The 27992-nt window shown below is 47.7% G+C and overlaps 2 protein-coding genes across 4 annotated transcripts in view; both read left to right on the forward strand.

The window, feature by feature from the left end:
- Window positions 1-888: 888 nt before the first annotated feature.
- EIF2B5 (eukaryotic translation initiation factor 2B subunit epsilon) lies at window positions 889-19657 on the forward strand. The gene is made up of 16 exons (XM_066193467.1): window positions 889-1041; window positions 2165-2289; window positions 2662-2847; window positions 2944-3121; window positions 4324-4404; window positions 5080-5157; window positions 5238-5550; window positions 6202-6347; window positions 6638-6773; window positions 7232-7333; window positions 7973-8080; window positions 8974-9064; window positions 9854-9977; window positions 15132-15257; window positions 16761-16871; window positions 17929-19657. The coding sequence occupies exons 1-16, from the start codon at window positions 889-891 to the stop codon at window positions 17992-17994; spliced, it is 2124 nt and encodes a 707-aa protein (XP_066049564.1). The 3' UTR covers window positions 17995-19657.
- A 3392-nt stretch (window positions 19658-23049) lies between these two features.
- DVL3 (dishevelled segment polarity protein 3) overlaps window positions 23050-27992 on the forward strand; it is a 34257-nt gene continuing 29314 nt past the window's right edge. The window contains exon 1 of one of the 3 annotated variants that reach the window (XM_066193468.1): window positions 23050-23513. In XM_066193468.1, the coding sequence (XP_066049565.1) occupies window positions 23050-23513 (464 nt within the window). The remainder of the gene's footprint in view (window positions 23514-27992) is intronic. The other 2 variants (XM_066193469.1, XM_066193470.1) reach the window with 2 other exon arrangements.

Below are 27992 nucleotides of genomic sequence, written 5' to 3' on the forward strand. Positions count from 1 at the left end.
GGCAGGGAAAGGCAGCCGAGGAGGGACACAGCTGAGGGCAGGTTTTCTGTGCTGAGGGCTGTACATGGCCCATCCCTTTCTGAGGACCAGGACAGTACTGAAGCACAATCAGAGCTGTGCGAGGACAGAGCCAGGGCCGGGGCAGGAATGGCTGGAGGGGATCGGGATCCGTGGAACCGACAATGTCCGAGCAGGGGGACAGCCAGACACCAGCACCGCAGCATCCCAACTGATTCACCAACCTGAAAGGCAGAAAAATGCCACCTTCCCCCTCAGAAACCACGTCTTCTTCCCTCCCATCCACTCTGGAAGGGTTTCTGAGGGGTCCCTCAGGGGCTGTGGGTTTTGGGGACAGCTTTTTGGGCAGGTGTGAGCTGTGCACTGACGGGCTGCTTCATATCCAGGCTGTCCTTTGCGGAAGGAGCGTCTGGACATTTGGAAACATGGCACAAACACGTCGCTGTTAGGAAGAGCATCAGAAAACATCACTGCTCCCAAAACCAGACACCACCAGGATCGCATCAAAGCACTACACACACACCCCGAGGCCACCCGGGGATGTCTGTGGGGACATTCAGGCCTTCCCCAGGCCGGGTCCCGGCCGTGCCCGGGAGCTGCGCTGCTCCATGCCCGCTCCCTCCTCGGGGGACGGCGATGAAATGCGTCTCCCCCCTCCTGAGGCCGTGAAACGGCGGATCTTCCCCATGGAGGCGATGCCGGGAGGAGGGAGATGATGGGGAGGCAAGGAGCAGCTCTCGCCCCGCTCCCGCCCCGTTCCCGCCCCGCCGCCGCCGGGACGCGCCGCCCCGCGCTGTTCTGTCCCCGCCGAGCGCCCGTTGCCGCTCCCGTCGGGAGCGGAAGCGGAAGCGGCGGCGGCCGCGTGCGGCGATGGCGGCCCGCGGTACCGCGCGGCGCGGGGCGGGCGGGGGGTCCGCCCGCGGCCCCGACCCGCAGGAGGAGCCGCCGCCGCCGCTCCAGGCCGTGCTGGTCGCCGACAGCTTCAACCGCCGCTTTTTCCCGATCTCCAAGGACCGGCCGCGGGTGAGAAATCCCCTCTGGGTGCTGCTGCCTGCGCCGCGCCGGTGCCTCTGGGGCCGCCTGTCCCGGTGTGCGCTGTTCCCGGGAGGCCGGGATGGGCCGGGATCTGGCGAGAGGCCGGGCTGGGTCGGCAGGGGACGGGCCCCCCCGGCTTTGGGCAGCCCCTGCCGGGGCTTCTCCCGCCCTCCTGCACTCCGACAGTTCTCGCGTATGGGAGTTTCTATCCCGCGCTGGAGAGGCAGCGAGGATCTAATTGCTGTGTTGGTGCTGTCCTCTTTTCCATATGGCATGGAGAACTGCGCTGTGGGCTCCTCGTCTGTGGCTGGTGCAGGACTGGCAGCGGGCTTGGACAGGCTTGTTACTGATAAAGGAAAGAAATGAAATCTTGGCCCTTGCCAGCTGTAATGCGTGAAAGAATATGGCCAGGAAAATGGATGGGGGTGGTAGTTTAATTATTCAGATGAAAATGCTCTGTGTTAAAGGAACATAAAAAGCTCCTGGAGACTTTAGGTCTGAACAATTATCTTACCTCCTTTGCTGCTTAAGTATTGGTGGTGCTTGTAATTATGCATGCAAGCTCAGGCCTGAAATGAAACAGCACCAAAAATGAATTAAGGAATGGTATGCCATCACTCAGGTGTGACTCAGTAACTCAGTTTAAAAGTGTGGGTTGAATCTCAAGTCAAGAGAGCACTTATTTCACTTTAGGTTGGGGTTTTTTCCCCCTTGTTTAACTCTGGACACTCATATTCCTGTGGCTTCATCATTCGTGTCTGACAGGTTTTTCTTGAATTGGTTAAAGCCTGAGTCAGGGAATCAGCACTTTTTTTCCCCTTTCTCTGTCATTTATCTGGGTCTTCTTGAGTAGTTTTCAGTGGTAAGTTTATTTTTTTATGCCTTTCTTTCTGAACTGAGGATTTGCCCCTTAGAAGATGACAAATTAGCTCTTACTGTTTAGATAACTCCAAAAGATTTGTATAAAACCTGGTTTAGCACTTACTTGTGTTATGTTTTTGGTACTATTGATGACATTATATCCCCAAGTTGGAAGGGGCTGTTGCTGATGTTGGGGTACTGAGTGTTTATTCAGCTATCTGTATGATTTTTTGGTTTTGTTTTTTTTCAGGCTCTTTTACCTATGGCAAATGTGGCCATGATTGACTATACCTTGGAGTTCCTAACAGCAACTGGAGTGGAAGAAACCTTTGTTTTCTGCTGTTGGAAGTCAGCTGAGATAAAAGAGCATTTGCAGTAAGAATCTCTTCTTCTTTTTAGTTTTATCATGGAAAGTATTTGTCTGCCCTCCAACAAGCCTCAAAGGCCTAACTGATTCTTCTGAAAACTCTTAAGAGATGCCCTTTCAGCAGTGGTCTCCTGGCATATCTCAGACAAGACCATTCCTGCTGTGCAGGAGGGTGCAGTTTGTTTAAAGGGTTGAGTGTTGTGGGACAGCTGCTCAGTTCACCTTCTGAGTGTACCTGAGCCTGGCAATAGCGGCCTCACTGTCACAGGATGCTCCTTGCATCCCCTTACAGGTGTGGTGTGCGCTGGGACACTGTCCTAGTGTGTCTGTAGAAACAGCCTCTTTATGCCTTCCTGATGGGTTTTTTTTCCTTCTTCCAGAAAATCCAAGTGGTGCCGGCACACGTCTCCCAACGCGGTGCGGTTTGTCACGTCGGACCTGTACCGCTCCCTCGGTGACGTGCTGCGGGACGTGGACGCCAAGTCCCTCGTTCGTTCTGACTTCATCCTTGTCACTGGCGATGTGGTGTCCAACTTCAACATATCCAAAGCCCTGGAAGAGCACAAGTAGGTGCTGGAAGAGTGAATGCTTGGCTGGTGTGCTGAGTCTGTGGTCTGTAGCTCCCTGAGGAGTGTTCTCATAGCTCTGCCCTCCTTTCTCAGGTTGCGTCGTAAGATGGAGAAGAATGTGTCTGTGATGACGATGATATTCAAGGAGTCCTCGCCTGGCCACCATGCCAGGTGCAAGGAGGATGACATTGTTATTGCCATGGACAGTGCCACAAGCCGTGTCCTTCACTACCAGAGAACACAGGGGCTGAAGCGATTTCGCTTTCCTATGGTGCGTCTGGAAACTGGCGGGTGGAAAGGGGCTGTGGTAGTGAAGCAGCCCACCCAAGGAGATCCTCCTTGGATGAGGACTGGGCAACTGTCCTAGCTGCTGCTCTTGGAGGGGCAGATGATAGGAAGTAACTTGGGGTAAACTGGCTTTTTTCCCCTCATCTTTGTTTGAGGCTTGGTGAAATCATGCTGGGACACGCGTGTTAGTGACTCTTTCCAGTATGAACATGAGGCAGATGTATTTCTCACAGTTCAGGTTTTCTCCTTTATTTCCTTTCCGTGGTGTAAAACAAGGGAAGGAGATTATTTGTGCTATCACAGGGGCTCCTAAATTGGAGTGCATATACCACTACCATAGACAGACCATTTTTAGCAAATCATTTAGGCAGGAAAAGACCTCTGGGATCAGACAGTCCAACCTTTGATCACCACCTTGACAAGTGGACCATGGCACGTCCAGTCATTTCTTGAACACCTCCAGGGGTGGGACACCACACCTCCCTGGGCAGTCCGTTCCGGTGTTTAACAACCCTTTCCTTTTTGATGTGTTGTTGAGCCTGACATGGGGTGGAATTACAGAGGTGCAAGGAGTGGTACCTCCTATTACCTGTTTGTTCACCTAATAAAGTAAATGCCATGGAGGCACATTCTCCATGAGATAGATGGACCAGTTTCTTTCTTCAACTCAGAACTAAGGCTGTGATTGTATAGTATTTTCATCCCCAAATCAGTAGCCAGGAGATTATTAAGAATCAGGAGATTATTTCATGTCTTCAAATGGAAGTACAAATTACCGTAGAAAACCAAAAAGGAAAAACCAAAAGAAACAAAACCCAAAAATACCAAACTGATCCACAGCTATAAAAATTGTATTTGGATTTATCAGTGGGTTTTCTATACAGTTGTAGCTCCTGAAGACTTGACATAAGGAGCCTCCTGGAAGAAAAGTGGTAGTTGGAAGTACAAGCTGTTTCTGGGAGACCTGCACTGTGTAGGGGCAGGGGCAGTCTCTGCTGGCTGACACTTTGTGTGGCCAGTCTGTGCCTGCTAAGACTGGGCCTAGTGTAGATTGTGGATTTCTCTGAGCCTCAGAACTTCAGCTAGTTTAATAATTCAGTCAATACTGCCCCTGGCTTATTGAAGGCTTTTGGTGTTTGATACTGCATGAGGCACTAAGGTCATCTGAATTTTTTCCTCTTTCAGAGTGTATTCCAGAACTCTATTGAGAATGTCGAGGTGCGCCATGACTTGCTGGATTGTCATATCAGCATCTGCTCTCCACAGGTGAGCCCTGCCCTTCCAAAGGTCCAAAATTCAGTCTGCTCCCTTGGTACTGCTGGTGTGCAGGGGCTGTGTGTGGCCTGAGTACCAGGTTTGGAAAACAGAACTGGCTGAGCTGAGGGCCTGGGTGATCATGTGGTGCTCTGTGTGGAACATAAGGGGGCTCAGTCTGTTTCTGGCATCCTCTGCTCATGCCCAGGCAGAACTACATGGTGGATGCATCCAGAGACTGTCTGATTTGGCTCAGAATGAAACTGTTTCAGAAAAAATGTGATTTCACTTTGGGTATAATAACATCTGTGGAGTAGAGGTAGTGGCTGTGCTGTGGAGAAGTGTCAGTACTTGTACGCTGGTAGAATGTTAGGGTGATATTCAGGGTTATTCCAGCTAAGGCTTGCTAACTTATCTTCCAGATCTGATAAAGTTTGTCTGCAGCATTCCTTTGGGAATGAAACTACAAAGTAAGGCTGGGCAATAGAAATGCTAAAGCAATGTCTTGCCCCTTTTGGAAACCAGAATCTGTTCATGGATTCAGGAGGAATAGGAGGAAGAGGAGATGGGAGGGTTGATATTCCTAGCACAAGGAGTCAGAGCTTTATTCAAGGCAAGATCATTACTTTCCTATATTGTATAACTCAACTCTAACTATGTTATTTCCATGTACCTTATTCATGGTAGGTGGCTGAACTGTTCACAGACAATTTTGACTACCAGACACGGGATGACTTTGTGCGTGGTCTGTTGGTGAATGAGGAGGTAAGGAGAGGGTTGTTACAAGGGAGATCCTGTTACTTTGCCTTAGAGAACCTTCTGACGTACTCCTGCATGTCTCCCAGGTCCTGGGGAACCAGATCCATATGCATGTAACAACGGAAGAGTATGGTGCTCATATATGCAACCTGCTGATGTACGAAGCTGTGTGCTCTGACATCATCCGGCGCTGGGTTTATCCTCTCACTCCAGAGATGAACTTCACTGATGACAAGAACCAGAGCTACACCCACTCTAAACACAATATTTACCGGGGGGTGGATGTGAGCCTTGGCCATGGCAGCGTGCTGGAAGAGAATGTGCTCATCGGGCAGGGGACAGTCATTGGCAGCAACTGCTGCATCACCAACAGTGTTATTGGGCAGAACTGTAGGATAGGTGAGTGCAAGAACAGAGGATGTGCCAGCCTTGCCAGGCCAGGGCACACATTCGTTGGGATTCAGTTTTTAAAGCTCATTTGGCATTGAGAGAGAATGATAGGTGGGTACTGATTGATTGCTAATGGGGACAAAGGAGAAAAGCTTGGTTTTCCAGCAGAAGAAATAGATAGAAATTTTCAGGGTACCGTAATGAAGCTGGAAAGTACTTAATGCAAATGAGTTGTTTCAGCAGCAGAGAATGCCCGACCTTCACTGATCTAGAGTTACCAGTCACCAGCATCCTGCAAATGAGGAACATCTGTCCCCATTTTCCTGAGCTGTTTCCTAGCAGCTCATTCCTAACCTTGCTCCCTCCTAGCTCACTCCTTCTTAGCCTTGGCTGGATTTTCTAAATTTTTTTTGTGATTTGGCTGTGTTTGTCCAAAACTGAGAGATGTCAGTTACTCTCAAGTCTCTGTAAAGAACAAATTTGTCTTTCAACTTTGGGTAAGAAATGGATGTAGGCCTCTGAGGCAAATTTTCTCCTGTTGTCTAACATCGATCATGCATCAAGGGCATTGGGAGTCAGTAAGATGCTTCCTAGTGGACTCAGCAGTGTCACAGAGCACCAGCCTTCTTCAACATATTTGTACTTGGTGGTGTATAACAGGTGATAGAGTCACTTTGGATGGAGCTGTTCTGTGGGACCGAGTGCACATAGCAGATAACGTGGAGATCCACCATTCTGTTATCTGTGATGAGGCTGAAGTGAAGGAGAAAGTGAAGCTAAAGCCCCGCTGTGTCCTCTCTTCTCAGGTGAGCTGATTTATGTCTGTTCTGCTTTCTGCCTCTCTTGGCAGGTTACTCATCTTACAATGTACTATTCTAGAGCACAGGACTGCCCCAAGCCTTTTTGCAGAGGTGGAAACTGTGCTACTGCTCCCACCCTATTCTTCCCTTTACTGCTGGGGCAGTATAGTGTGGAATGTAGCAGTGCTGGTGTCTTCAGTTATACTTGTTGGTGACAGCTTGTCTGAAGCTGCTGGTGGAAGTACAAGGGGGCAGTCAGAGTGTTTTTCATTAAGATATGTTTCACATATTTTCAGGTAGTAGTAGGTCCTGGCATCACTCTCTCTGAGGGCACAGTGATCTCTCTGCACCCCCCAGATGAGGAGGAAGAGGATGATGACCAGTTCAGTGATGACTCTGGTGTGAACAAGGAGAGCAAAGTGAAACTGAAAGGTATGAGAGTCTCTGTCTCCATGCACTAAAGCTATGCAGAAAGTTTTGTCTTCCATGATCTTTTGGAGTCTTTACCAGCCTAATTCCAGACACTGCAGTGCCAGGGTGGAGCTTAGTGCTGCATTCAACCTGGAACCTATGTGTTTTTGTCAGGGCAAGCAAGGATACTGAGCTGTGTCCAAGGGCTTTGTCCTTGTGAAGTACTTTTGCTACAGTGTGGGTTTGTCAAGGGATCTAAACATGGTCTGCCAAATGTTGCTGCTGTAGGAAGGAGTAAGTCACTTGTCAAGGCATGTGAGAAAATCAGAGCTGAAATCCATATGCATCTGTGGGAATCCCAGCTCCCTCTTGATGAAGGCTATTTAGGGGCAGTAATATGCAGGTTATACCAGTCTATTTCAGGTTTGCCTGTAAGCAGATCCAGTACATCCACACTCTGATTGCTGATTCTTTTTCAGGTTACAATAAAAAGGATGTAGGCTCAGAGGGCAGAGGCTATCTCTGGAAAGCAGATGACAAGAATGAGGATGATGAAGAAGAGCAGAGACAAAGCCTATGGGGTGAGGAAAAGTTTAGTGTGGTCACCTGGGGGCAAATAGACATGTGTTGAGGAAACAGGCCAAGTGGGATGCTGATAATGGTGTCTAGAGCAAAACTTGGGCTTTGTGAAGCAGACTGCCTCCAGATAACAGCTATGTGTGGAGGGAAGGTGAGAGGTAAAAGCAAGTCATGGACCAGATTCTCTCTGCCTATGCTCTGTGGAAGGTTTTTGTTAGATATTTGCATTGCACTAACACACGGAGCTTTCTCTGCTGAGAATGCTGCACTATGGGACACCAAGCCCTCCCTCGGATGGGAATATGCTGTGGCTATTCTCAGTGCTGCTGGCTTTCTTCCTGCCAGTGGCAGTGTCTGCTGACATTGCTCCATTGTGAGTCAGCAGTCTGCGCAAAATGCAGTTGCTTCTCTCCCTGTCCTTTGTTGTCTGCCTGCAGACTCCCAAAAATCCCATTATCCTAGTGCCAGCTGTAGTGTTCCCTCTGCAGCAAATATAATCATTTGGACCTGTAAATAAAAGCTTCCTTGCAAGGACAGATAGTTGCTGACTTGGTTGGGAAGTCCCTGGGAGACCTGGTTCTTCAAGGCATATGATAGTTGCAGCTTTTGAGTGCTGAATGCTGCATCTTCTCCTTCCTCAGGCCCAGCTATGCAGTCAGAGGAAGAGAGTGAATCTGACAGTGACCTGAGCATGGGCTCTGAGGAGCCAGACAGTCGGGCAGCTTCCCCTCAGCTGGACGACATCAAAGGTGAGATGGGCTCTGAAGGAGTACAGTGACTCTGTAGATAATGCAGTGTGTGAGGTTTGTGCTGCTTTCTCTTGGCATATTGGAAAATTTGTACACCTCTATGATACAGTGTTTCCTGATCTCACTTCCTGCATTTTCTACAGAGTTCTTTAATATTTTGTGTGTCATTGCTGTGTTAACCCAAGGCAGTCAAGGATGAGAAACTAGACAAAGTTCCTCGATCTTTCCCATTCCTCATCACTGGACCTTCATTAAAGAGACATCCCTGAGCTGTCTGTTTAAATAGCCATGTCATTACCTAATTTTAGAGACTATGGGAAGGTCCAGCAGAATTTTTCTGTATGGACAGCTTAGTACTTAGTACTCTCATTCTGGAGAAATAAATGTCCTTGTAGGAGCTGCCTCTTTTGGCAGCGATGTTTTGGTTTTCTGTTTTGTTTTGTTAAGCCTACCTGGATTGGAAAGAGATTCAGGCCAAATTGGAAAAACCTAAAAACTTTCTCATGTTGGAATATTGCCCCAAAAGAAATTAAAGCAATAAATTTTAGACTTGAATTAATACTTTCAGTTGTGGGAAGATGGGGTTTGTCTGAATAGGAAAAGTTAGATTGTGAAAGTATAATAGAAACTCTGCTCTAAAAGGCTGCAGAGATAAATAGCTTTGTACTGGTTTCTATGGATAGATCAATGATATTTAGTAGGTAGTTTCCTTTGTTTTAATTATATCCCACTATTTATAAGTATAGTTGCTGTGGGTTTGTGTCAGCCTACAGAGAACAAATAGACATCTGTGTCAGAATACTTTGTGAAGGGCATCGTTCCTTCAGCAATGAGCAGTTTGAAGAATCTGTGCTTTTCCCTCCTGTCTAACTGCCTGTCCTTTCTTTCATTAGTTTTCCAGAATGAGGTTCTGGGTACGTTACAAAGGGGTGAAGAAGAAAACATTTCCTGTGACAACCTGGTCCTGGAAATCAACTCCCTCAAGTGAGTTGGGGATGTCCTTAGGGATCCCTCGGGGTGTCCTTAGGGATATTGTCCCTTATGCTGAACAGTTGGGATTGACAGCAGACGTGTCAAAAGAAGAGGAGAAACCACATGAACGCCCATTGTTAAACATTTTATCAGTATGGTGCATGAGAAATGCAGCTTAGACATCATAACGGAATGTCAGCAGGAGTTGATGGAGAGCAGCAGCTGCATCTCTAGCATCCTTGGTGGTTAGGCTTTTCCTGCTCCATCTCTGTAACAAGCGATTGAATTGCTGCTATATAACTGTGGACTGAAGAGAGCAAGCCAGTTCTTGGCACAACTGCCTGGAAGTTCGTGCAGGGTCTGCTGCTCTGGGCGTTGCAGCATTCAGCCAGCTCCCTGCAGCTGGGGCTGTGCTGTGGTGTGGCTTGTCCTCAGGATTTTTACAGCAGCAAGTCTAGAACACATAATCAGAGTGCCTTTTGTCTAGTGTTTCTCAAATCAAAACCTGTGTGCCGCCTTTTGTGCAAGAGCATTCCTACAGCACTCTGGTAAATGTGAGGGTGCTGTCCCTGCAGCAGCTTGTTCCAATAGTGATTACAGATTTCCAGGACTTACAGCCTTATGCAGGGCCTGATGCATGCAAAGTGATTTTATTGTCTGAATATTTGGAAAACCAAATAAACAAAAAACAGGTTGAGAAGATGAAAGTCAGATTTTCTTCTCTATCTCTCTGAATAGCCACAGTCTGCAGAAATCAGACAGTGTGAAATGTTGAGGGGTTTTTTGCCTTTTTCATCATAGGTATGCATATAACATTGGCCTGAAGGAGATGATGCAGGTGCTCAGTAAAGTGATCCTGGAGTTCCCACTGCAGCAGCTGGATGCAAACCTGGACTCCCAGACCTATTTCTCAGCGTTACTTCCTGTGAGTCCTGCTCTATTTGACTCTTCTTTAGGCTTTTCTCCTAGTGTATAGCAGTCTGTGTGCCCCAGGTAGTTCCTGCCTGAGATATCTCTTTGGTTAAGCCTGGAGCCACTTGAACTCCTTGAGTTCATGAGCCTGTTTGTCTTCTGTAGAAGTAAAAACGCACTGAAATTGTTGTTCCTGCTTGACAGAGCTCAGCTAAGACTGTAGATGGGGGAGCTCTACTTCAGTACCTGTGGTTGTTTCTGTTGCCTGTGTGAGATAGTAGAAGTGCATCATCTGTAAAAGGGAAAAGAGAAGGTCTGTTAGAGGTGTCTTTACAGGCTTGCATTCCAGCAATCCAGTTTCAGTCCCTCTCAAGTCCTGTGCCTGGGGCAGAGGGGAGCTCTCCTCTCCCAATGGGATCCTTTCCAAGGTCTTGTCTGCATAGTGTAATTGGTGCCAGATTTTTTTCAGCCAAATACAAAAGCATGATATTGTTGTCTTTGTGCAAAGATAAAATTCTGCTTTATTTCTAGGGAGATGGGTTGTGTAGTTGGGTGTACCAACTTCAATTTCCTGTGTTATGGCAGACAAAATAGGGTAGGATCTGCTTTAAAAAGCAGGCAGTCTTCTCTTAATGGTTTTGTTCACCCAAGCTGAAGTCATACTATTTTTGTATCGGTGTTACAGTCCATTTATGTATTTGACTTTGCAAACTCTACAGATTCTGAAGATGCTCTTTCAGAATGAATAGGTCTGACACGTTTGGGACAGACTACTTACGTATTTTTTAGCACTACTTTTTTTTTTTTAGGAGATTGAGAGGAACGCTAGACTTCCTCATAATCCTTTCTCTGAGGAAGTATGTGCTTTCAATTGATGGGAAAGGGTGGAAAACTAATTCTCTTTTGTGTAGGTGTAAGCATGCTACTTAATTCACCTCTTGGACATGTGGAGATGCCTTCTACAGAAAACATCCATGTAAACTGATCTGTTCTTCAGATGGCTTAGTGAGATTTTGCTGCTCACTCTGTTTAAAGATTGCTTGCTTTTGTTCATTTTTCTAGACTGTTTTCTTGAATAGCATGTCCTGTCCTAGAAAAGGAGAATTGAAGGAGGAGGACTAAAGAAAATGTTGAAACAGGTGTTAGTTTCTAAGTGGAAAGCAGTACGTCTAGACAACAGCTTGTGTGGAATTGGTAGCTATATAGGATGGGGTTTTTTTTTATCCCAGCTGGGATATGGCATCTCTTGGTCTCTCAGATTAGGCTCCTACTCTAGCATGAGTGGGAAAGGAGAATTTCACGGCAGCACCCAGTCAGAAGATGTTCTAGTCTGGGATGAAGCATATAAATGGATAAAGTTAATGGATAATTGCCTCAAACCCCTAGAAGCAAAAGACAATTGTAGTATGTGAAGAGTTCCTCTGAGTAACGTTGTCCATATATTTTTCATCAAAGGAAAGCTAATGCTCATGTTTAGCAGCAGAGAGAACAAGTCAGCTCACCTTTAGTGAGAAGTAGTAATAATCAAAATGTAATGTTTAGAGTGGCCATGTGTCATGTCATGGGCAGGTGGCATTTGTCTAGGCAGGGAATTGTGTTCATTTATGAAGTATAAATTATGCTTAAATTTATCAAAGAAAGCCAGGTGTCAAACCAGTTGGCCATCATGGCAGCCAGTTTCTCCAGATTCTCCCTTGTAAATAACCAGGAAGTTTCTTACAGAATCCTTCTCTGGGACAAGGATTGTGCCTCAGTTGGTGCCTTCAGTGTTCAGGATTGCTGTGCTGACTTTCTGCTCTGCATTCAGCAGGAGCACAGTGTCCTGGTGAGGTACAGCTGTGTTCACTTGCACACATGATGTTTGTCACTGTTACAGTAACCCAGTATTTGGGATGAGATGTACCTCTAGTAGATGTAGTGAACCAGCCTTGAAATGTTTATTAAACACACATCACTGGTCTTCTGAAGCAGCAGCTTTGTGTATTTACCAGCAGTGCTTTGAAAAGACCAGTTCTTTGGGCAGAAGTTGTACAGCCTCTGGAACAGTGGCTTCTCTGCAGCTTGTGATTGCCTGGTTAGTAAAAAGTACACTCCATTAATTTACTAATTCTTATTTACACTCTGCAAATCCCAAGCACAGGCTTGGTATAGGTTAGTCTATAATGAAAGCAGTTGCTACTGAAGTTTGCAGCTAAAACTGCCTCAAGTAATAGCAGTTTTGGGCTGAGAGCTGTTTGTGATGGAGTAGTTATGGAAAAGTGTTATTTTGTGTGAGATGGGGCTGCCTGCATTCTGAGAGTGATGGGTATCAGAAGCCCACTGAACCTTACAGACCTATTTTATGTTTATCACTCTCTTTGTAGCTCAACCTTAACCAAGAGATGCTGAAACAAGATGGGTTGTTTATGTAAAACCTATGATAGAACAGTCCCAGGCAGCTCAGGTGGGGAAATTGTGGGAATGCCATAGTTTTGATGTATGGTTTGACTTGAAACCACAGTATATGGTCTGAAGTGCTGGCCCCTGAGCATGAAGCTCTAAAGTGTTGCAGCAATTTTAGTAAACAAGCGTCTTGTAAAGGATATGCCTGTGGGTATTTTTTTCAGATGGAACATGTAGGCTTTAGAAATAGAGGTATGCAGTTTGATGTATGTCAGGCATCTTGTTCAGCTCTTGTACAAGTTGTCAAGGAGAGATGGTGCAGAAATAGACCTTTCCTAGAACTATGGACCTTTCCCAGAACTGGAATTCTGTAATGGTGTGCAGGTGAACACACTGTGGGATTGCTTATTTGGGGACAAAATGGGTTTCTGCTGTCACTGAAGCCATTTGTGGTGATCGGCACAGATGCTGTTGTGGTCTAACAGGTTGGAATTACAGTTTTGTCCGTCATGTTTTGCACGTACTTCCTGATGGTGTTCTGTGCTGGTGGTAGGTGTAAAAGGATCTTGGTGTTGAGACTGTCCTTTTGACAAGAGAGCTGGATCATGGCCTCTTTGAAGTTGCTAGAATATCATTGACCAGATTTGATGAAAGGTGAATCAACCTGTCAGAAATTTGATTGCTTTCTCCAGACTGTAGATTGTTTTGAGGAGTTACCTATGTAGAGTCAAAACCTGAAAAATTGTGATATAGTCCATAGGGCTCTCCGTCAGGTAACTTTCCATGTTTTTCAGTGTTTTATCAAATCCACATTGCAAGCTTCTAATTCTCAATTTAGATTTTAATGAAACTCCCAAAATAGCCTCTCTGGTCATACAGGCTTAGAGGATTTTTTCCTAAGGGTTCTGCAGGGCTGTGCCCTACTGTCTCCATTAGCACCAGTTACAGTGCAGTGCATGTTCTCAACTTGACATGGTATATTTTTTTTTCTTCTTTCCCTTTCCCAGCAGCAGGTGCACTTAATTGAGTCCTGGGGTTGTGAGTGTTTTCTTTATAAATAACCTGCTTTCAGAAATCCAACTTCTGGTTGAATTTGTGCCCGCTTATGATTTGAAGGTGTTAATAGAAAGGTATTACAAAGTGTTTCTTAGCCTGGAAGGAACTTTCCAGTAGCTTTACTGCAGTTGAGGTGAAGATTCTAAGGAATAGTGAGAATGGGGAAATGGTTATAGAGGAGGGAAAAGTGTTTAGCATTAAGCATTTTTCTAAACACTCAAGTACCTCTTGTAAATATGCCCCAGAACCTTCAGTTATTTTATTGTGATACCATGATGATCAGGATCATTCTGTGCTGTTACTGTTGTTCCTTAAACCAGTCAATGTACATGTGAGTTTGTTTGTACTAATCCCCTTCTTTGTTTCTGCTTGAGGCATGCAAATTCCAGCATGGTTGCATAGCAAATGTGCGTGAAGAGGAGATGGAGTGCAGTACTACAGAGTTCATGAGCACTGTTTCCTAGCTCAGGTTACCTTTGGTAGTCCACACCAGCCTGGGCTATCTCCACAGCTCTGCTGTGTGTCCTGGAGCTCTCCCTCTCTCAGGTCTACTGCCTGTTAACAGTCATCCTGGACAGTGTAATGCTGATTAACCCCAAATGTAGGTGACTCAAAGCTTCTTCATCACACCCCAAACCCCTGTGAATTGCCAGTTTCCCTTCAGAACCAGATATGTTCTGTAAGGAGACACTGCTGAAGGCACAGCAAACCATTGTATCTGTGCAGTCATGCCAGGGCTGTAGTTGCAGGAGTGTCTGCTATTGAACTACTCCACTGAAAAAGTTGTGGGACTCTGATTTAATTTCCTACGATGTTTTTGTAGGACGGTCAGGTCATGGTGTGGCCAGTGAAGAATTTTTGTATCTTATCCAGGTTCTGATACCTTTTAAAATTTTTATGGACAGGGATCTACGTATTATCTCCTATCCCAGATTCAGGTCAGTCTGTGCTGCTTTGCAGAGCTCCCTGCTGCATATTTCCTAGATATGTACAGCAAGGGAAGGAGCTGTGGGGGACTCAGAAATAGTGTTTGAAGAGGCAGCACTAAAATCATTAAACTCAAGACTTCAAGAAAAATAAGCCTTGGAGGAGAGAACAACTAGTAGTGTAACAACTTTTTGCCCTTCATCCTTCCACCCATTCCCTGCAGCAGGCTTCAGGATCCAAACAAGCCTCTAGGCACACAGCAAACGTGTGATTTGCACTTAGGGGCTGCTCTGACACATTCCTGTTTTAGGGGTGGTTGTTTTTCACTGTTCACTTCTACTCAGCTGGTAATTAACCTGGCATTATCTTTTCCTCCGTTTCCTTATTCGTCCTTGTGCTTTGAAGGAAAATTCCACTGAAATGTCAGCTGCTCTGTGGGGGGAGGCTGTGAGTAGCATGTAGGTATCTCACCTTATCAGTCTGCAGTGAAGAGATTTTGTTCGAATACCAGACTCCATTGAACACATTTATTGTGATGATCTGATATTCCATCCAGAGAGGCAAAAACAAGAAAGCTAGTACATATTGTGAAAGCTTAGTAAAACCAGGTTCTGTCCTCACATGTGAGACTCGATAGCATCTGTTTCATGGACAGAGAGAGTCAAATACTTGAAGTAGTCAGCTGAATGGTTTCATAAAATGCTTCCCTGGGTCACTTTCTTGGTGTAACGCAGTTGAGACACAGGGCTGAGTGCACCCACCCATCTTGGCTCAGGAGCTCTTCTGTGTTCTCTCCCTGCAGCTGTTGAAGAACTGGACCCCGTTGTTTAAAAACTACATAAAACGAGCATCAGATCACTTGAATGCCTTATGTGCCATTGAGGAATTCTTCTTGGAACATGACAGTCTCTGCACATCGATAGCTAAAGTGAGTATCCACTCTCAAATTGTGTTTTTGCTTGATGCACAGTGGAATGCATCCTATTTACATCATCACCTCTCTGCTTTAGGGAAGAGAATTTTGGGGTCTCGGTGGAGAGGGTGTGTAGAAAATCCATCTATAACAATTTATTTAAAAAAAGTACTTATATGTCTGCCTGTGCCTCTGAGGGAGCACAGCTGAGGGTGAGTATTAATTACCAGCCTGCAGCCTGTGGGGAGCTATTATTTTGCAGCTTCCAGCATAGATGCCCTTGTTGTGTGACGCTGGAAGAGGCAAGGCCAGAGACTCACTCTAGGAAGAGCTTCACTTCATTTATCTCTCCAGGGTCCCTGGGATCTCACTGCTAAATGCTTTATCCTACTTTGGAGTGCAAAACAGAAAAGCTGGGAATAAAAGTGGAATTTTATTCAGGCTGAGCTAGTTACGAAATTGGGAATAAAGGGAACCTGTCACGTGCCTTGTTATCTGTCTTCCTGTTTCTGAGAATTTTCATATATTCCTCCTCACCATCCCTCACAATATTTTGTCCCTCCATTCTGTCTGCCCTGACACTTGGAGACCATTTGACTTGGATTGCAAGGCTCCTTTACCAGCAACTCAGGAGGCCCCTGTCTGTTTTGGAAGGGCTCTCCTAGAGCCTGCTTAACTCTTCATTCCTCAGGAAAGATAATCCTAACTTCTGCTACCAGTGCTTCTCGCTGATGGCAAAGCACTTAGGACTGGAGCCAAAAGCCTTCAGTTTGGTGAGCCAAAATGTCCTTGAATTACAGCAATTGTTTGGCATGTGTCCATTGTTCTAGGGGCCTGGGTTTCCCTAGAGGCTGGGAATTGAAGTGACACTTTATATTGGGAGTTGGCAGCCAGCTTTGTTGGTGCTCTGCTGCAAGGAGACCGACTGCGAAATGCCTGCTCTGCCTGAGCACAAAGGCACCCTGAGAAAGCCTGATGGTGTCTCCCCCTTGCTCACAGGGGAGGGGCTTGAGCTGAGAATGACCAATTGCTTTGACACCTGCCATAAGGCACTGCAAAGAGAGAGCTGGCAGGAGGAGGGAGCCTGGGGCAGAGCTGAATAGGTTCATGCTCCTCTGCACGTGTCACTGTTGTAGGTGAGCCTGCATCAGTTGCTTGTTGGATCTGCTTTGGGGATGGTGTTTGGGTTGCTTTAAAAAGAGAACTTATGTCTTGAACTGGTGTCCTCTGTGACCCCTTGTTGCCCGCTGCTCTCAGTCATACCCAACATCCTCAGAGCTGAAGCTGATGGGGCTTGAACTTTTGACTCATTATGTGTCCCAGCATCTGTCAGGAACATAAGGCTTGGTAGGAGAATCACAGTTATTTTTAACAGTAGAAGGAGAATGAAGCAGACTGAGCGCCTTCTGGTGAAGACGGAGCTGAGAGACACAGATTACGTGCAAACTTTGTACTTGGACGTGAACTAGTCCCAAAAGAGTTTATTGAGAGCCTGTTGCTCTTTCCTAATTGATGCAGGTGTTGATGACATTTTACCAGCTGGAAATTCTGGAAGAAGATGTAATTCTCAGTTGGTTCTCTTTGCGGGACACGTCTGACAAAGGAAAGCAGCTTCGTAAAAACCAACGGGTGAGTCCCAAAGGTGTTGGGAGAGGCCGGGGTGCGGGGAGAGAGACAGACAGCAGCTGCTGAAAGAAACTTGAAGTGAAGTTTGGTGTCACTGTCACCTTCCATGGAGCAGCTGCCATCACATGGTAGGCCAAGAAATACCCCAGTGCACTAAGCAACACAGATTTGTTCTCCAGAGCAGGCATTTCTGTGCATTCTGGCATTATCATCCTGTTCGGATGAGGAATGGAGGTAGTATGAGGATTGTTTCTAGTGGACTCTGTAGCACAAGGCCAGCACTTTCTGGAGTAGCAGCACAGCTTCTCTAAGCCAACACCCATTTGAAATGGGCTTTAGGCCAATGCTCTGTGTGCTGGCCCCATGCAAGTCCTTTGAAGCTTTCATTCCTGGCTCAGCAGTTCCTTCACATATATTTCTAAGCATTTGCTGTACTGAATGGTTTCATTTGGTTTCTGTTGCAAGGAGTATATAAACTTCCCTCCTCCATCAGGTAGAACTTTGTGCTGCAGTTTATCTGAGCCCTGTTACAGTCCTCCTCCCTGGATCTGTGAGGGAAGTAGAAGAAAAAAAGCCAACTGAAGAACAACTTCAAGACCTTTGCAAAGTCAGCTATTAGTATAGGTCAGCAGTACTTTCAGCTGCTTGTTCAAGCCCAGTTGAAATGTAAAATAAGCTGGCTTTTTAATAGCAGTTTCTGGGGTACAAGTTTTTTTTTCCCAGCAGTTTTCCTAACTGTGTCAGCTAAGGTACAGCTGCCATCACTTTGCCCTCAAGCTCTGAAAAACTCTCAAGCTTTTGTCTTTTTGCTGAATGTTGGAGGGATGGTCTGACTGGAGCAATCTCCTTTAGGAATTGAATTAGTCTGTATTTGTCTGTGGCATCCTAGTTGTTTTTCACTTAATTGTCTCTCAGTCTGCCTCCATTTCTGTTTCTTCTGGAAACACTTCCTCTTTCTTGTGCATAATAGTGATGCTCACTCACACAGTGTATTTGTTGAACATTTCCAGCATCTCTTAGGTGTCAGTTGTTACCCAATTACATTTCATTCTCTCTGCAGCTCCAGAAGTTTATCCAGTGGCTGGAGGAGGCAGAAGAGGAGTCGTCTGATGGCGACCAAGACTGACATGGTGGCTCAGCATGAGAAGAGGCTCTCACTGCCTTTCTGGGCCAAGTGGGCAGGGCAAGATCAATGCCAGTGCATGGTGTGTAGATGTGGGGCCTGACATCGAAGTGACTGACAATCCCATCATTCATTCAGTTGTGTGTTCCCAACTTTGCCACTTCCCTCCCTCTCTCCCTCATTTGCACCTTATGTTGCAACCCAGTATAAAAACTATAAGGGAAAAGCAGGAGGCGGTGATACCTAAAATCCCTCTGGAGCCTGGATATGATGTACTATAAGCTATCTTTTGGGAGGTCCTTGTTACTAATACAAAGGGAGAGAGTAGATGCAAATGCATACAATGCCCCTGTAGATCTAACCATCAGGGTTGTGGAGGAATGGTCATACAGTTAAGGTGTTTGGGGTCATTGTTGCTTCTGGACCTAAGGGAACTCCTGAAGAGACACTGGCAAGGTTGGTGAATAAGAGCATGCGGATTAGGATCTGGAGCACAGGACTAGAATTCAGGAGTTCTTGTGCCTGGAGAAGATGCAGTTGTCTGAGGATGCCCAAGGCATTTTGCAGCCTAGAAGGCACTTTTGTGATCTTTCCAAAAGGGAAAATCTCTTGCCATCTGCCATGCTAGGATCTAACACAAATTGCACAGCAGAGTTGGTAAAACCATGTGTTTCCCATGCTGTAGAACTGGGGGTGATGTGTGCTCGGCTTCCCCACAGGGTTGGCTGATGGTGGATCACCATATCCTGCATGTGATTATTCTTCTGTGCCCCCATCTTAGCAGACATATTTTAGAGAGTGTCTGTTTCTTTATTTTTTTTTTTAATGAAAAGGAAGCAGAGATGCCTGACTCCTCCCACTGCACCAACTACACTTGTGTTTTGCCCTGGGGGGCAAAATTGACTGCACCAGCTGCTTTGAGGAGAATGCAAGTTCCTAAGTTCTGCTCCAGTGTGAAAAGGAGCGAATGGTATTTCCTTCAGCAGCACATGGTCTGTGTATCCATGTGATTTCAGTTATATAAGCTTGCTTACTTCATGGCCATTTATTTATTTGAAAACTTTCCTCAGACAGCAGGGAAAGTGCTGCAAACCCACTGTGAGGCTCTGCAGCTGCAGAGCAGCTCGGCAGGCAGCAGGGAGTGAGTGTGCCTCTGGCTCAGACAATGTGTGGCAGCAGCAAGGCCTTTAAGAACAGCTTACTTGGAAGTGTCACTGTGCTGTGTTCTCCCCTGTTCTCAAAGAAACAGAGTGAAAAGGGTACTGCAACCATCAGCTTGTGTTCATAGGTGGGTTATTTGTTGGATGTGCTGACCTTGCCTCTGCCACTTCAGGAGGAGCATGGAATAAATCCTTTGCAGGGGGAAATGCACTGGAGCTGCCCGCTCAGGATATTTACTTGGCCGTTCCGTGGTGCCACAATTGTCAGTGAGGGGACAACATTGGATGCTGGAGACCAGGGATACTGCCTCTAAAAAGCTGATGTTCAGGCAGGGCCATCTTGTGCACTCACACTATCAGTTGCCAGGATTGTGCATAAATGTCCTTGTTTTCTGACATTGCAAACTCAGTCTTGTAAATGTTGGGGAAATAGTTGGTATCTGAATTTTCTGTATCTGCCAATATTTAATTCAGGGAGCAAATAAAAAACTATCCTGGTGTTACCAGCTTGTTTCCTTTTTTTTTTTTTTTTGACTTGGAATTGTATGTCTCCAGTTTTATATGCCTGAGGAGGGCCTCATGTGTAAATTAAATAACTCATCCCTGCTTCTTCCTCATATTTTAAGCTCACAATAGGTATGTAGGAAATCAGCACAGCATTGAATCGGTGAAAGTGCTTGATGGTAACTCATGACCCCTGTTCGCAGCTGGAGTACAATTAGTTAAAACTTTTGAACTTGGAATCCTGAAGTGGGTGAGGTTTGGTTTTGTACAGAATTATGTTGCAAAGATGAGCCTTAAATCCAAAGAAATCTGGTATCATTTGTCATGGGAATTGCTGGGAATGTTGGCTGATATGTCCTGCATTGGGCCCTCCTGATGCTGGGAAATAGGAAATAGTGGCAGGGAAGGGCAGCTACAGTAAAACCATTTACAAACCAGGTGAAAGACTTGGAAATTTTAAAATCTCCTTGGACATCTCTAGTTGTTTTTTTTTTTTCCTTTTACAGGGTAAAGGTGGCTTAAGAATAAATTTAACATGTAGTGCTCTAAATAGGTCCATTTTGCCAAAAGTTCTTGATTATTTCTGCCAAGTAACAATTCCACTTTTGTTTTTTCCACATTCCTTCCTTCTTTGCTCCAACGTCATGGTATGAGCTGCTTTTTTACTTGGGAGTTAAAATCCAAGGGGAGAATGTTGCTCTATGGCCACATCTTTCAGGCCCTGGTGGTGTGTATGGTGGGGTAGTTTTACAGATGCCAAGAATAGAATACCAAAAAGAAAACAAATTTGGACACTTGATACCCTCCGAGGTGGGGTTCTGGCATGGTGCAGCATCCTTATGTACTGATACATATTGTACTTTTTTAAGGAGCATTTATTTCATTGCTGAAGTGTAGGGTGGGTATGATGCTTTCTTGTTGCTTCAGTCAAGATGGTTTTTTTTTTTGGTTGGAAGACTAGAAATGCCTTTGAGAGCAATCATGAATGTGGAATCATTACTACCCATCTCTGAGCAATGTAAGCAGTAAGTGCTTTATTTTCCTAAGGCTGTAATAATTAACTTGTCTGACTTCCCATCTGACAGGGAGGGAGGGAGGGGTGCATGCATGGAAGGATGGATGGATGGACGGATGGAACCTGGAGTTCCTGTATCAAACCCATAACTTCAGTTTACAATAGTAGCCATTTTAAAAGAAGATAATAGTTTGATGTTGCTTAAAGGTGTAAGTGATGGAACTCAAGTATGTCCACCTCTGCTTTGGGCTGTTTCAAGATGCACTAAAATGTCTGAAGCCTGTGTTCTCTGTAAGGAGAAGCAACGTTATCAATGCTGCAATTTTTAAGTTGCAATAATTGCAAAAATAAGCCAACAGGCAGTTCAGAAATTCTTCCTTGTGGACCTTGGAGTGCACAGCACAATCCCCTCCTGCTAATTTCTTTGGCACTGTGTTCTTAGCTTCCATTCAGTGAGTCATACAGCACAAGGCCTCTGTGAGCAGTGAAATCGATCTATCATTGAGTCTATTCAGGCACTTGGCCTGTTTTAAAAGAAAAGGCAGCCGTAGCAATGAGATTTCATCTACTACCACCCTGGGGGATGTGGCACCCCTCCCCTGAGCTGCATGTGCTCCCTTGGGAGCTCAGCACTACCTAAAATTGGCCTTTTGGTAACAAAGGTAACAAATTTGTTGCCCTTTTGGTAACAAATACAAGGTAATGTATAGGCTCCAAGGTGCATCCACAGCTGTGCTGGGTGATGGGTGAGACAGTGGCCTTTCCAGGGGCACAGACTGGGATTCTTTCACATGTGCCTGCTTTTGGGGCAGGGAGGTGTTGCAAAAAGACTTTAAGATCAGCTCTGTCAGGGTTGGCACAGGAAAAAACGAGTTAAACTAAACTTTTCCATTCCTGACCTGAATTCCTCATTTCAGGTACACCAGCTTTTACCACAGAGCTCCGAGCATAAGGAAATTACAATCTTCCAAGAGTTGATATGGAAACATAGGAGAGTCTCAGACCTCTTACAGCTTCTGCTTACCTGAGGACTTCTCTTGATTTTTTTTTTTTTTTTCAGTTTAATGTCAGGTTCTTCCCCCAGTCTAGCAGTGCTGCCCAGGTAATTACTAGCAATGTCTGCAGGACTCTTTAATGCATTAGGAGGCTTATTTAGCTCAGCCTGCCTGTCCCCCTGAGGAACTTGGCTCTGTTGCCTCTAGGATCTCTCTGGCTCCTTTTCCTACAGCAGGGGAGTCTAGTCTGAAGGCTGATCTAGTCTCATGCCCTGTGCAGGGCCATGGTGTGGTGCTTCCTCTGCATTTGTTCCTTCTAATCCAGGATAGTGCAAGGCGGTTCTTGCTCTTCCTGTTGGTGGGTGTTCCCAAAACTCCATTCACCCCAGCTTTGCTCTCGGCCACAACTCCAGGAAACTGCTGATGGAGATGGTTCCTTGGTGCCTGCTGCGTGCTGGCAAGGTGTGCAGGGGGGAAACCAGACAGCCTGAGACTGCTGTGGAAGAGAGGCAAGTCCTAGGGGCTGGGGTCACAGTGCTGATGACTATAGGTAAGAATGTGCTGGGGTCCAGGGAGATAGAGAATGGGAAAAAAACAGACAGCCAAAGGGTGCCCGGTTGAAGAAGCCATGGGACGTGGAACAGAGGATGCTCATGAAGAGCAAAGAGTCTGCTTGGTGAGGAAAAGGTCTGAGTACTGGGCTAAGTTGTTGGATGGTGACAAGGGATTCAGAGGAAAGCCTCAGCTGGAGAGGAGCTGGGGTGGGGTGGTGGTCCCTGTGTGTGTTGGCCATCCGAGACAGTATAGGGAGCTCAAAGGGGTCTGTACATGGAAAGATAGGGTAGAGATGGATATGCCTCACGTTTTGTAAGCTGTACTGGTGGGGCACATAGCCGTATGAGGAGCATGGGGAAGGCTGGGAGGTGTGTGATAAACCGCCAGGGCTGCAGGGATAGAAGCAGAGGTCGTGGGACACAGGAATGACCCTGTGAAGCAGCATCAGAAGGGTGTAAAGGGGTGTGAAATCTGAATGGGGGCGGGGAGCCTGGGAGAGGTATATTCCCACCTGGCACTGGGAATGTGGGTGCACGGGGAGTACCAGGCTGTGGGTAGGAGGATGTGGATGTACAGTATAAATCCCAGTGCACCCACGAGCGATGGGGCTGGAGGTGTGCAGTCCCAGGGGCCATGCACCCACATGGGACACAGCAGCAGCGGGGGTGGATGGTGCGTAGGGGGGCCAGTCCCAAATGAGAGAGTCGGTTCCAGCGAACGGGGGGTCTCCCATCGATGCGGGATCTGGCTCGGGGGCAGGGCGCGGGCCAGAATCGTGGCGGGATCTGGGCCCAAGCCCCCGGGCTGCCCGCTGAGCCCGGTCCGACCCATGGCGAGACCCGGTGCGGGGTCGGTCCCGCTCCGCGCCGCGGCCCCGCGGGGCGCCGGTTCCGGTTCCGGCGGGGCCGGGACGGCGGGCGGGGCGGGGCCGGCCGAGGCCGAGCTTGCGCCGTGCAGCCGGGCGGCGCTGGGACCCGGAGAACAAGGGGCGCGGGGGGACCGGGCGTGCGGAGGCCGCAGCCGGGCCGGGGCGCGGGCGGGGGCCGGGCCGGGTCTGGGGGTCCGGGCCGGGGCGGAGGAGGCGGCGGAGGCAGAGGCGGGGGCCTGGCGGCCGGGCAGGGGCGCCATGGCGGCGGCCGAGACGAAGATCATTTACCACCTGGACGAGCAGGAGACGCCGTACCTGGTGAAGCTGCCGATCCCGGCCGAGCGCGTCACCCTCGGCGACTTCAAGGGGCTCCTTAACCGCCCCAACTACAAGTTCTACTTCAAGTCCATGGACGACGACTTCGGGTGAGCGCGGGCCCGGGCCCGGTCCCCCGGGGCCACGCGTGGAGCCCGGGCCCCGTGGGCCTCCCCGGGGAGCAGTGGGGGGCGGCTGGGGAACTCCCTCCCCTCACGGGGCCGGGCCCGGGGCTGGCTGCCCCCTCGGCCTCGGGAGCCCCCCGGGACGGCGGGGCCGGGACCCCCGGGGTGGGGAGGTGCCCCTCTCGTGCCCGGCGCGGGGAGGGGGACCCCGATCCATCCTCCATCCCCGCTGCATTTCCTTGGAGAGGATGCGGATGGTGACCCCCTTGGGTTCTGTCCGGGGAGACACGCCCTCCGTGCACCCCAGGACCTCACCTGTGGGAGGCTGGTGGCGATACCCCCTTGTGCGCATTCTCTGGGGTTCGTTGTCCCTGGGCGCTGCCTCCGGGGACAGCCGCATATCCTCGGATCCCGCATCAGCTCTGGGGAAGCTGCCCCATGCGACCTCCTCAAGGAGGGAGCTGGTGGTACCCTGCTTTAGGTGCCAGAGGCACCCTGGAGGAGACCGTCATCCCCATCTGAGGGTCACCCTCTCCCCCTACTCAGGATGTTTGACCAACACTTTGCCTGAGGTGGTATCTGCCATGCAGCCCACATTGGGGTGTCTGAGGTGGCATCCCCAGGTTGCGTCCTGCTCAGGACTGTCATTCCCCACCAAAAGGCCCTGGGCATCTCCCAGTGTGCCCACCTGGGGAAAGTGTCCCTTGCTCCCTCCTCCGAAAGGGTGTGGAGGTAGTGCCACCTCCATCAGCCCTTTCCATGAAATGGATTTGGGGACAGTTTTGTTCTCCTACCATCCATTTTGGAGAGGGACATCCATTTTGGCAGCTTTGTCCTTCACATCTCATTTTTGGGAAGAATGCATAGAGAAGACCAGCTTTCTCCTCCATGGAGAAGGAGTGAGAGCTCTCCACGTGCTGCCTATCTCTGAGTAAGGGCTGTGTGCAAGACCCACTGTACCCATGTACACGTCCCATCCTCCAAGTGAGATGTCCCATGCTCAGTCTCTGGTATGGAAGAGGGGTGCAGCCCTGCCTCATATCCCGTCTCCTGCAGGGCACCTCTCTTCCAACAGTGGTGTTTCCATCACTTCTTTTGTGATGCCCTTTGGTTCCTCCCATCACAGGTGGCTCTTTGGAGGTGAGGAGGTGTGTTCTGTCCCTTGTTTGGGTGTTGTACTCACTGATCTTCTGGGGAGCCTCTCCTGTCTCCTATCTGCATAAAGTTGGTTACTGTTCTGGGGAGCAAGTGCCATGTGAAGCCAGCTCCCTGTAAGACCCTTTGTCCTCACTCTGTTTTCTCCCGATTTTTGACATCTGACTTTCCTTTAGCCTTTTTGAAGACCTCTTTTTCTATCCTGGGACCCTCTTGGTTTCCACAACATGTGACCCTTTACCATTCCTAGGACTTAGGTATTTGAAGGAGTTGTGTGATGCTTCCTCCTCTGAAGATTTAATGTTTACAGTAGGTCTTGTGTATGGGATTGCAAAGTGTTTTCAGTTTTATAGCCTTCCCACTGCACCAAATACCTCTCTAAGCTGTGACTTTGGCTTGTACCCCATGTTGAACAGGGCTGGGCCTGTTTGGGATTTGGATGAGATCTATGTGGCTGCCTCAGCAGGGGGTGCTCTCCCCTCCTCAGCCAAATCATCCCAGTGCCCAGGTTCCCGTTAGTTTGGGAGGTGCCAGCTTTCTGATGAGGCTTGAAATTTGGAGTCGCTGCTTTGACCACAGTCTGGGATGCTTTGCCTCCCTAAATTCCTCCTGACCCAGCGGAGAGCTTTAGTCCTCAGAAGTTTCCCCCTTCTCTCCTGGCAAATAAAAGTCTCCAGCCCTCATTTTCCATAAATTTCCTCAGCAGTATCAGTTGTCTGTGGATCATTTCCTGTCCCTCAGCTGTTGGGTAGTGTTGGGTGCTATGAAACAGCTGCCTCTCCCTGTCTCGGAGGGGACCTTATTCATTGGTGGGAGAAGTGAATTCTCCATGCATGCTGTTTGTAAACAAATGCTTTGGGATCCTTTGAAATGTTGTTCTTGAAGTGAATTCAAACTTGTCTTGAATGAAACATTGCCATGTGGGTGGGAGAGTGCGCAACTATAAACAAAGTTTGGTAATAAATAGCAGTGTCTTGCACTGGGGAGAGGGGTCTGGTGGCAGTGAAGTTTTGTACTGTGCCTTTTCATCCTCCTCTGTCTCTTTAAGGTTCTACAAGAGGAGGTACATGGTAGATTACCAAAACTCAACTATAAAGCAGCATAGGGAGTTATAGTGGGTCATAGCAGGGAGAGGGGAAAGTCACTCAGGAAGACACGACAAAATCAGTTGTGTCAGAAGTGCATGGGATGAGATTTTTGTTTTGACCAGTTCAGCTAATTTGTTTGGGAAGCATAAACTGCTCTGGAAGGGAATGTGCAGCTGAGAGGGGGTCAAGGGCTTTGTGTGGGCAGCCCGTTCCTTGGAGAAGTCCTGGCCAAGGAGTTGTGCAGTTGGAGCAGCATGTGCGAGGCCTGGGGTGTGACAGAGAGAGCGAGGCTCTCGAGGCTCTCGTGGTGTCACCAAGGATGCTTCATCAGGAAAGCTGTCTCTGCTGCTTTCCAGAGAGCTGAAGAACGTGCTGGTGGTTGAAACATGGTGGGAACAACCAGAGCAGTCCATCTGCTCTGAGAAGCCCTGAAGCCCCAGGCAGCACACAAAATAGAATTAAAGAATCATTTTGGTTTAAAAAGACCTTTTAGATCATCAAGTCCAGCTGAAAAATTTCATGATCTCTGGTAATTGATGTCCATGAGAAAGCGAGCTATTGGCCTGCAGGGAGAATCAGAGACAGAAGGGCAGGAGGCACCTTGGCTGCTTGACTGTGAATGCATGGGCAATTAGTGAAAACTAGAAGGAGGTTAACAATGGTGGCATTCAGAAGCTGTGTGACAGGGAAAAGCGTTTCTCTCTCACACATGTATTCCTCTCAGCTCCCTCCCTGAGGGCATTTCCTCAGGGTGCCTTCTGTCTGGTTTGTGCTGGGCTGCTGTCTGTCAGCTGGGCAGTGTCCAGGAGTAGGACCCAGGTTAAAGCCCCCTCAATGAGAGATGAAGTAGATAACCTTAGGGCAGCTGATCAAGGAGAAGGAGGCCTGCAGGTCCCATGGTTCTGCTTTGGACCTTCTGCAGGATCCCTGTGGCATAAAGCAAACTTTTCATCTATTATTAGGAACAGAGGCATCTCACCTTCCAGAGCCAGCTGGAGCAGGATGTCCAGTGTTTCCTCTCACCTCTGTTGCCCAGTCTGAATCTTTCTCGCACTTCCTCCTTTTTTTCCAGGCTGTGGATCTCCATTCTGGTATTCCCTTCAGCTCATCCCATCCCCAAGGCAGTATTAGAGCCTCAGTCTTGGTGTGTGGGATTTTTCATTCTTTTGTTTATCTTGTTAATATTTGTTTGCTCTGAGAATCAGAGTTGTGATGGAGTAGCTTTAGTGTTTACATCTCCTTGGAAACGTGAACTGCGGTTCCTCTGGGTGGCTGTGGAGTTGCTGGGCTATGGCAGGAGTTAGTGCTCAGCTTCAAATAATTAAGACCCCAGAGTGGTGGGTGTCACTTCTGGGTGGCAAGGAGGAGAAAGGAGAAGAATTGATGCACTTGGTCCTGGGGAGAGGAGTTGTGAGCAGCAGGAAGGCTGCAGGGTTTTGTTCCTGACACAGTGGGCTACAGAGGTACATAACAGGGTGCAGATATCTGTGCCTTTGTTGGCTTTGTGTCTTGCTAATCCCAGAAGTGGAGGCAGATGAAGGTCAGCTGATGGATGGTGTGAGTGTGGCAGCGCACAGGTGTGGTAGGCTCTTTTTGGATCTGAGATACTTTCTGTGGATGTGTCTCACCATGAAGACTGGAACTACCCTTGGCTGCTAATACTGCACTCGTTAGAGAGGGAAGGTTTCTTCCTGCAGCTTGAATCTTTTCATTCAGTGTTTCACAGGTAAGAGCTGTGTGCTGGTCTGCCGGAGAGCACCTTAGATCAGTGCAGTGCTGTGACTGCTTGTGAGATCCATGTTCTCCATCAGACCACCCCCAGGTTCGGGTTTTTAATGGGATTTTGAGCAGGCTCTTTATTTCTTTTTTGGTTTTTTTGGGGGTTTGGGTTTTTTTTTTTTGTTCTTAATGCATGAAATGGAATTTCCAGCTGTGCCTTGTCTTGTCCACTTGACTCTGGGAGCTTCTGGGGCAAACATTTGTGTGGCTCTTAGCATGACAGAGCTCTCAGTTCTGTAGAGGTGCTGCAAGAACAGGACTGTAAGTTCTTCTGGGTACCCATGCAGTTGGGAAGGGAGTAGCCATGCTGATGGTTTGGTTTGCTGGGACATAGGCTTCAGTCATGTGTAAAGTGTTGTCTCCTACCCAAGTCCATCATGAGAAATTTACCTGGGCAGAGTGGAGTTCTCACCAGCCAGGTATTACGCACATTTGCCTCAGC

Source organism: Chamaea fasciata, unplaced genomic scaffold (genome assembly GCF_029207755.1).
Source record: "Chamaea fasciata isolate MVZ Bird 193981 ecotype frontalis unplaced genomic scaffold, bChaFas1.0.hap1 SCAF_11, whole genome shotgun sequence".
NCBI classification, from domain to species: Eukaryota; Metazoa; Chordata; class Aves; order Passeriformes; family Sylviidae; genus Chamaea; species Chamaea fasciata.

Excerpts from the sequence above, each read along its gene's own strand:
- EIF2B5 (XM_066193467.1), top strand. The coding sequence starts at position 889 with ATGGCGGCCCGCGGTACCGCGCGGCGCGGGGCGGGCGGGGGGTCCGCC. Across the intron at positions 2,290-2,661 it reads GAGATAAAAGAGCATTTGCA|AAAATCCAAGTGGTGCCGGC; the intron begins GTAAGAATCTCT and ends TCCTTCTTCCAG. Across the intron at positions 8,081-8,973 it reads TCAGCTGGACGACATCAAAG|TTTTCCAGAATGAGGTTCTG; the intron begins GTGAGATGGGCT and ends TTCTTTCATTAG.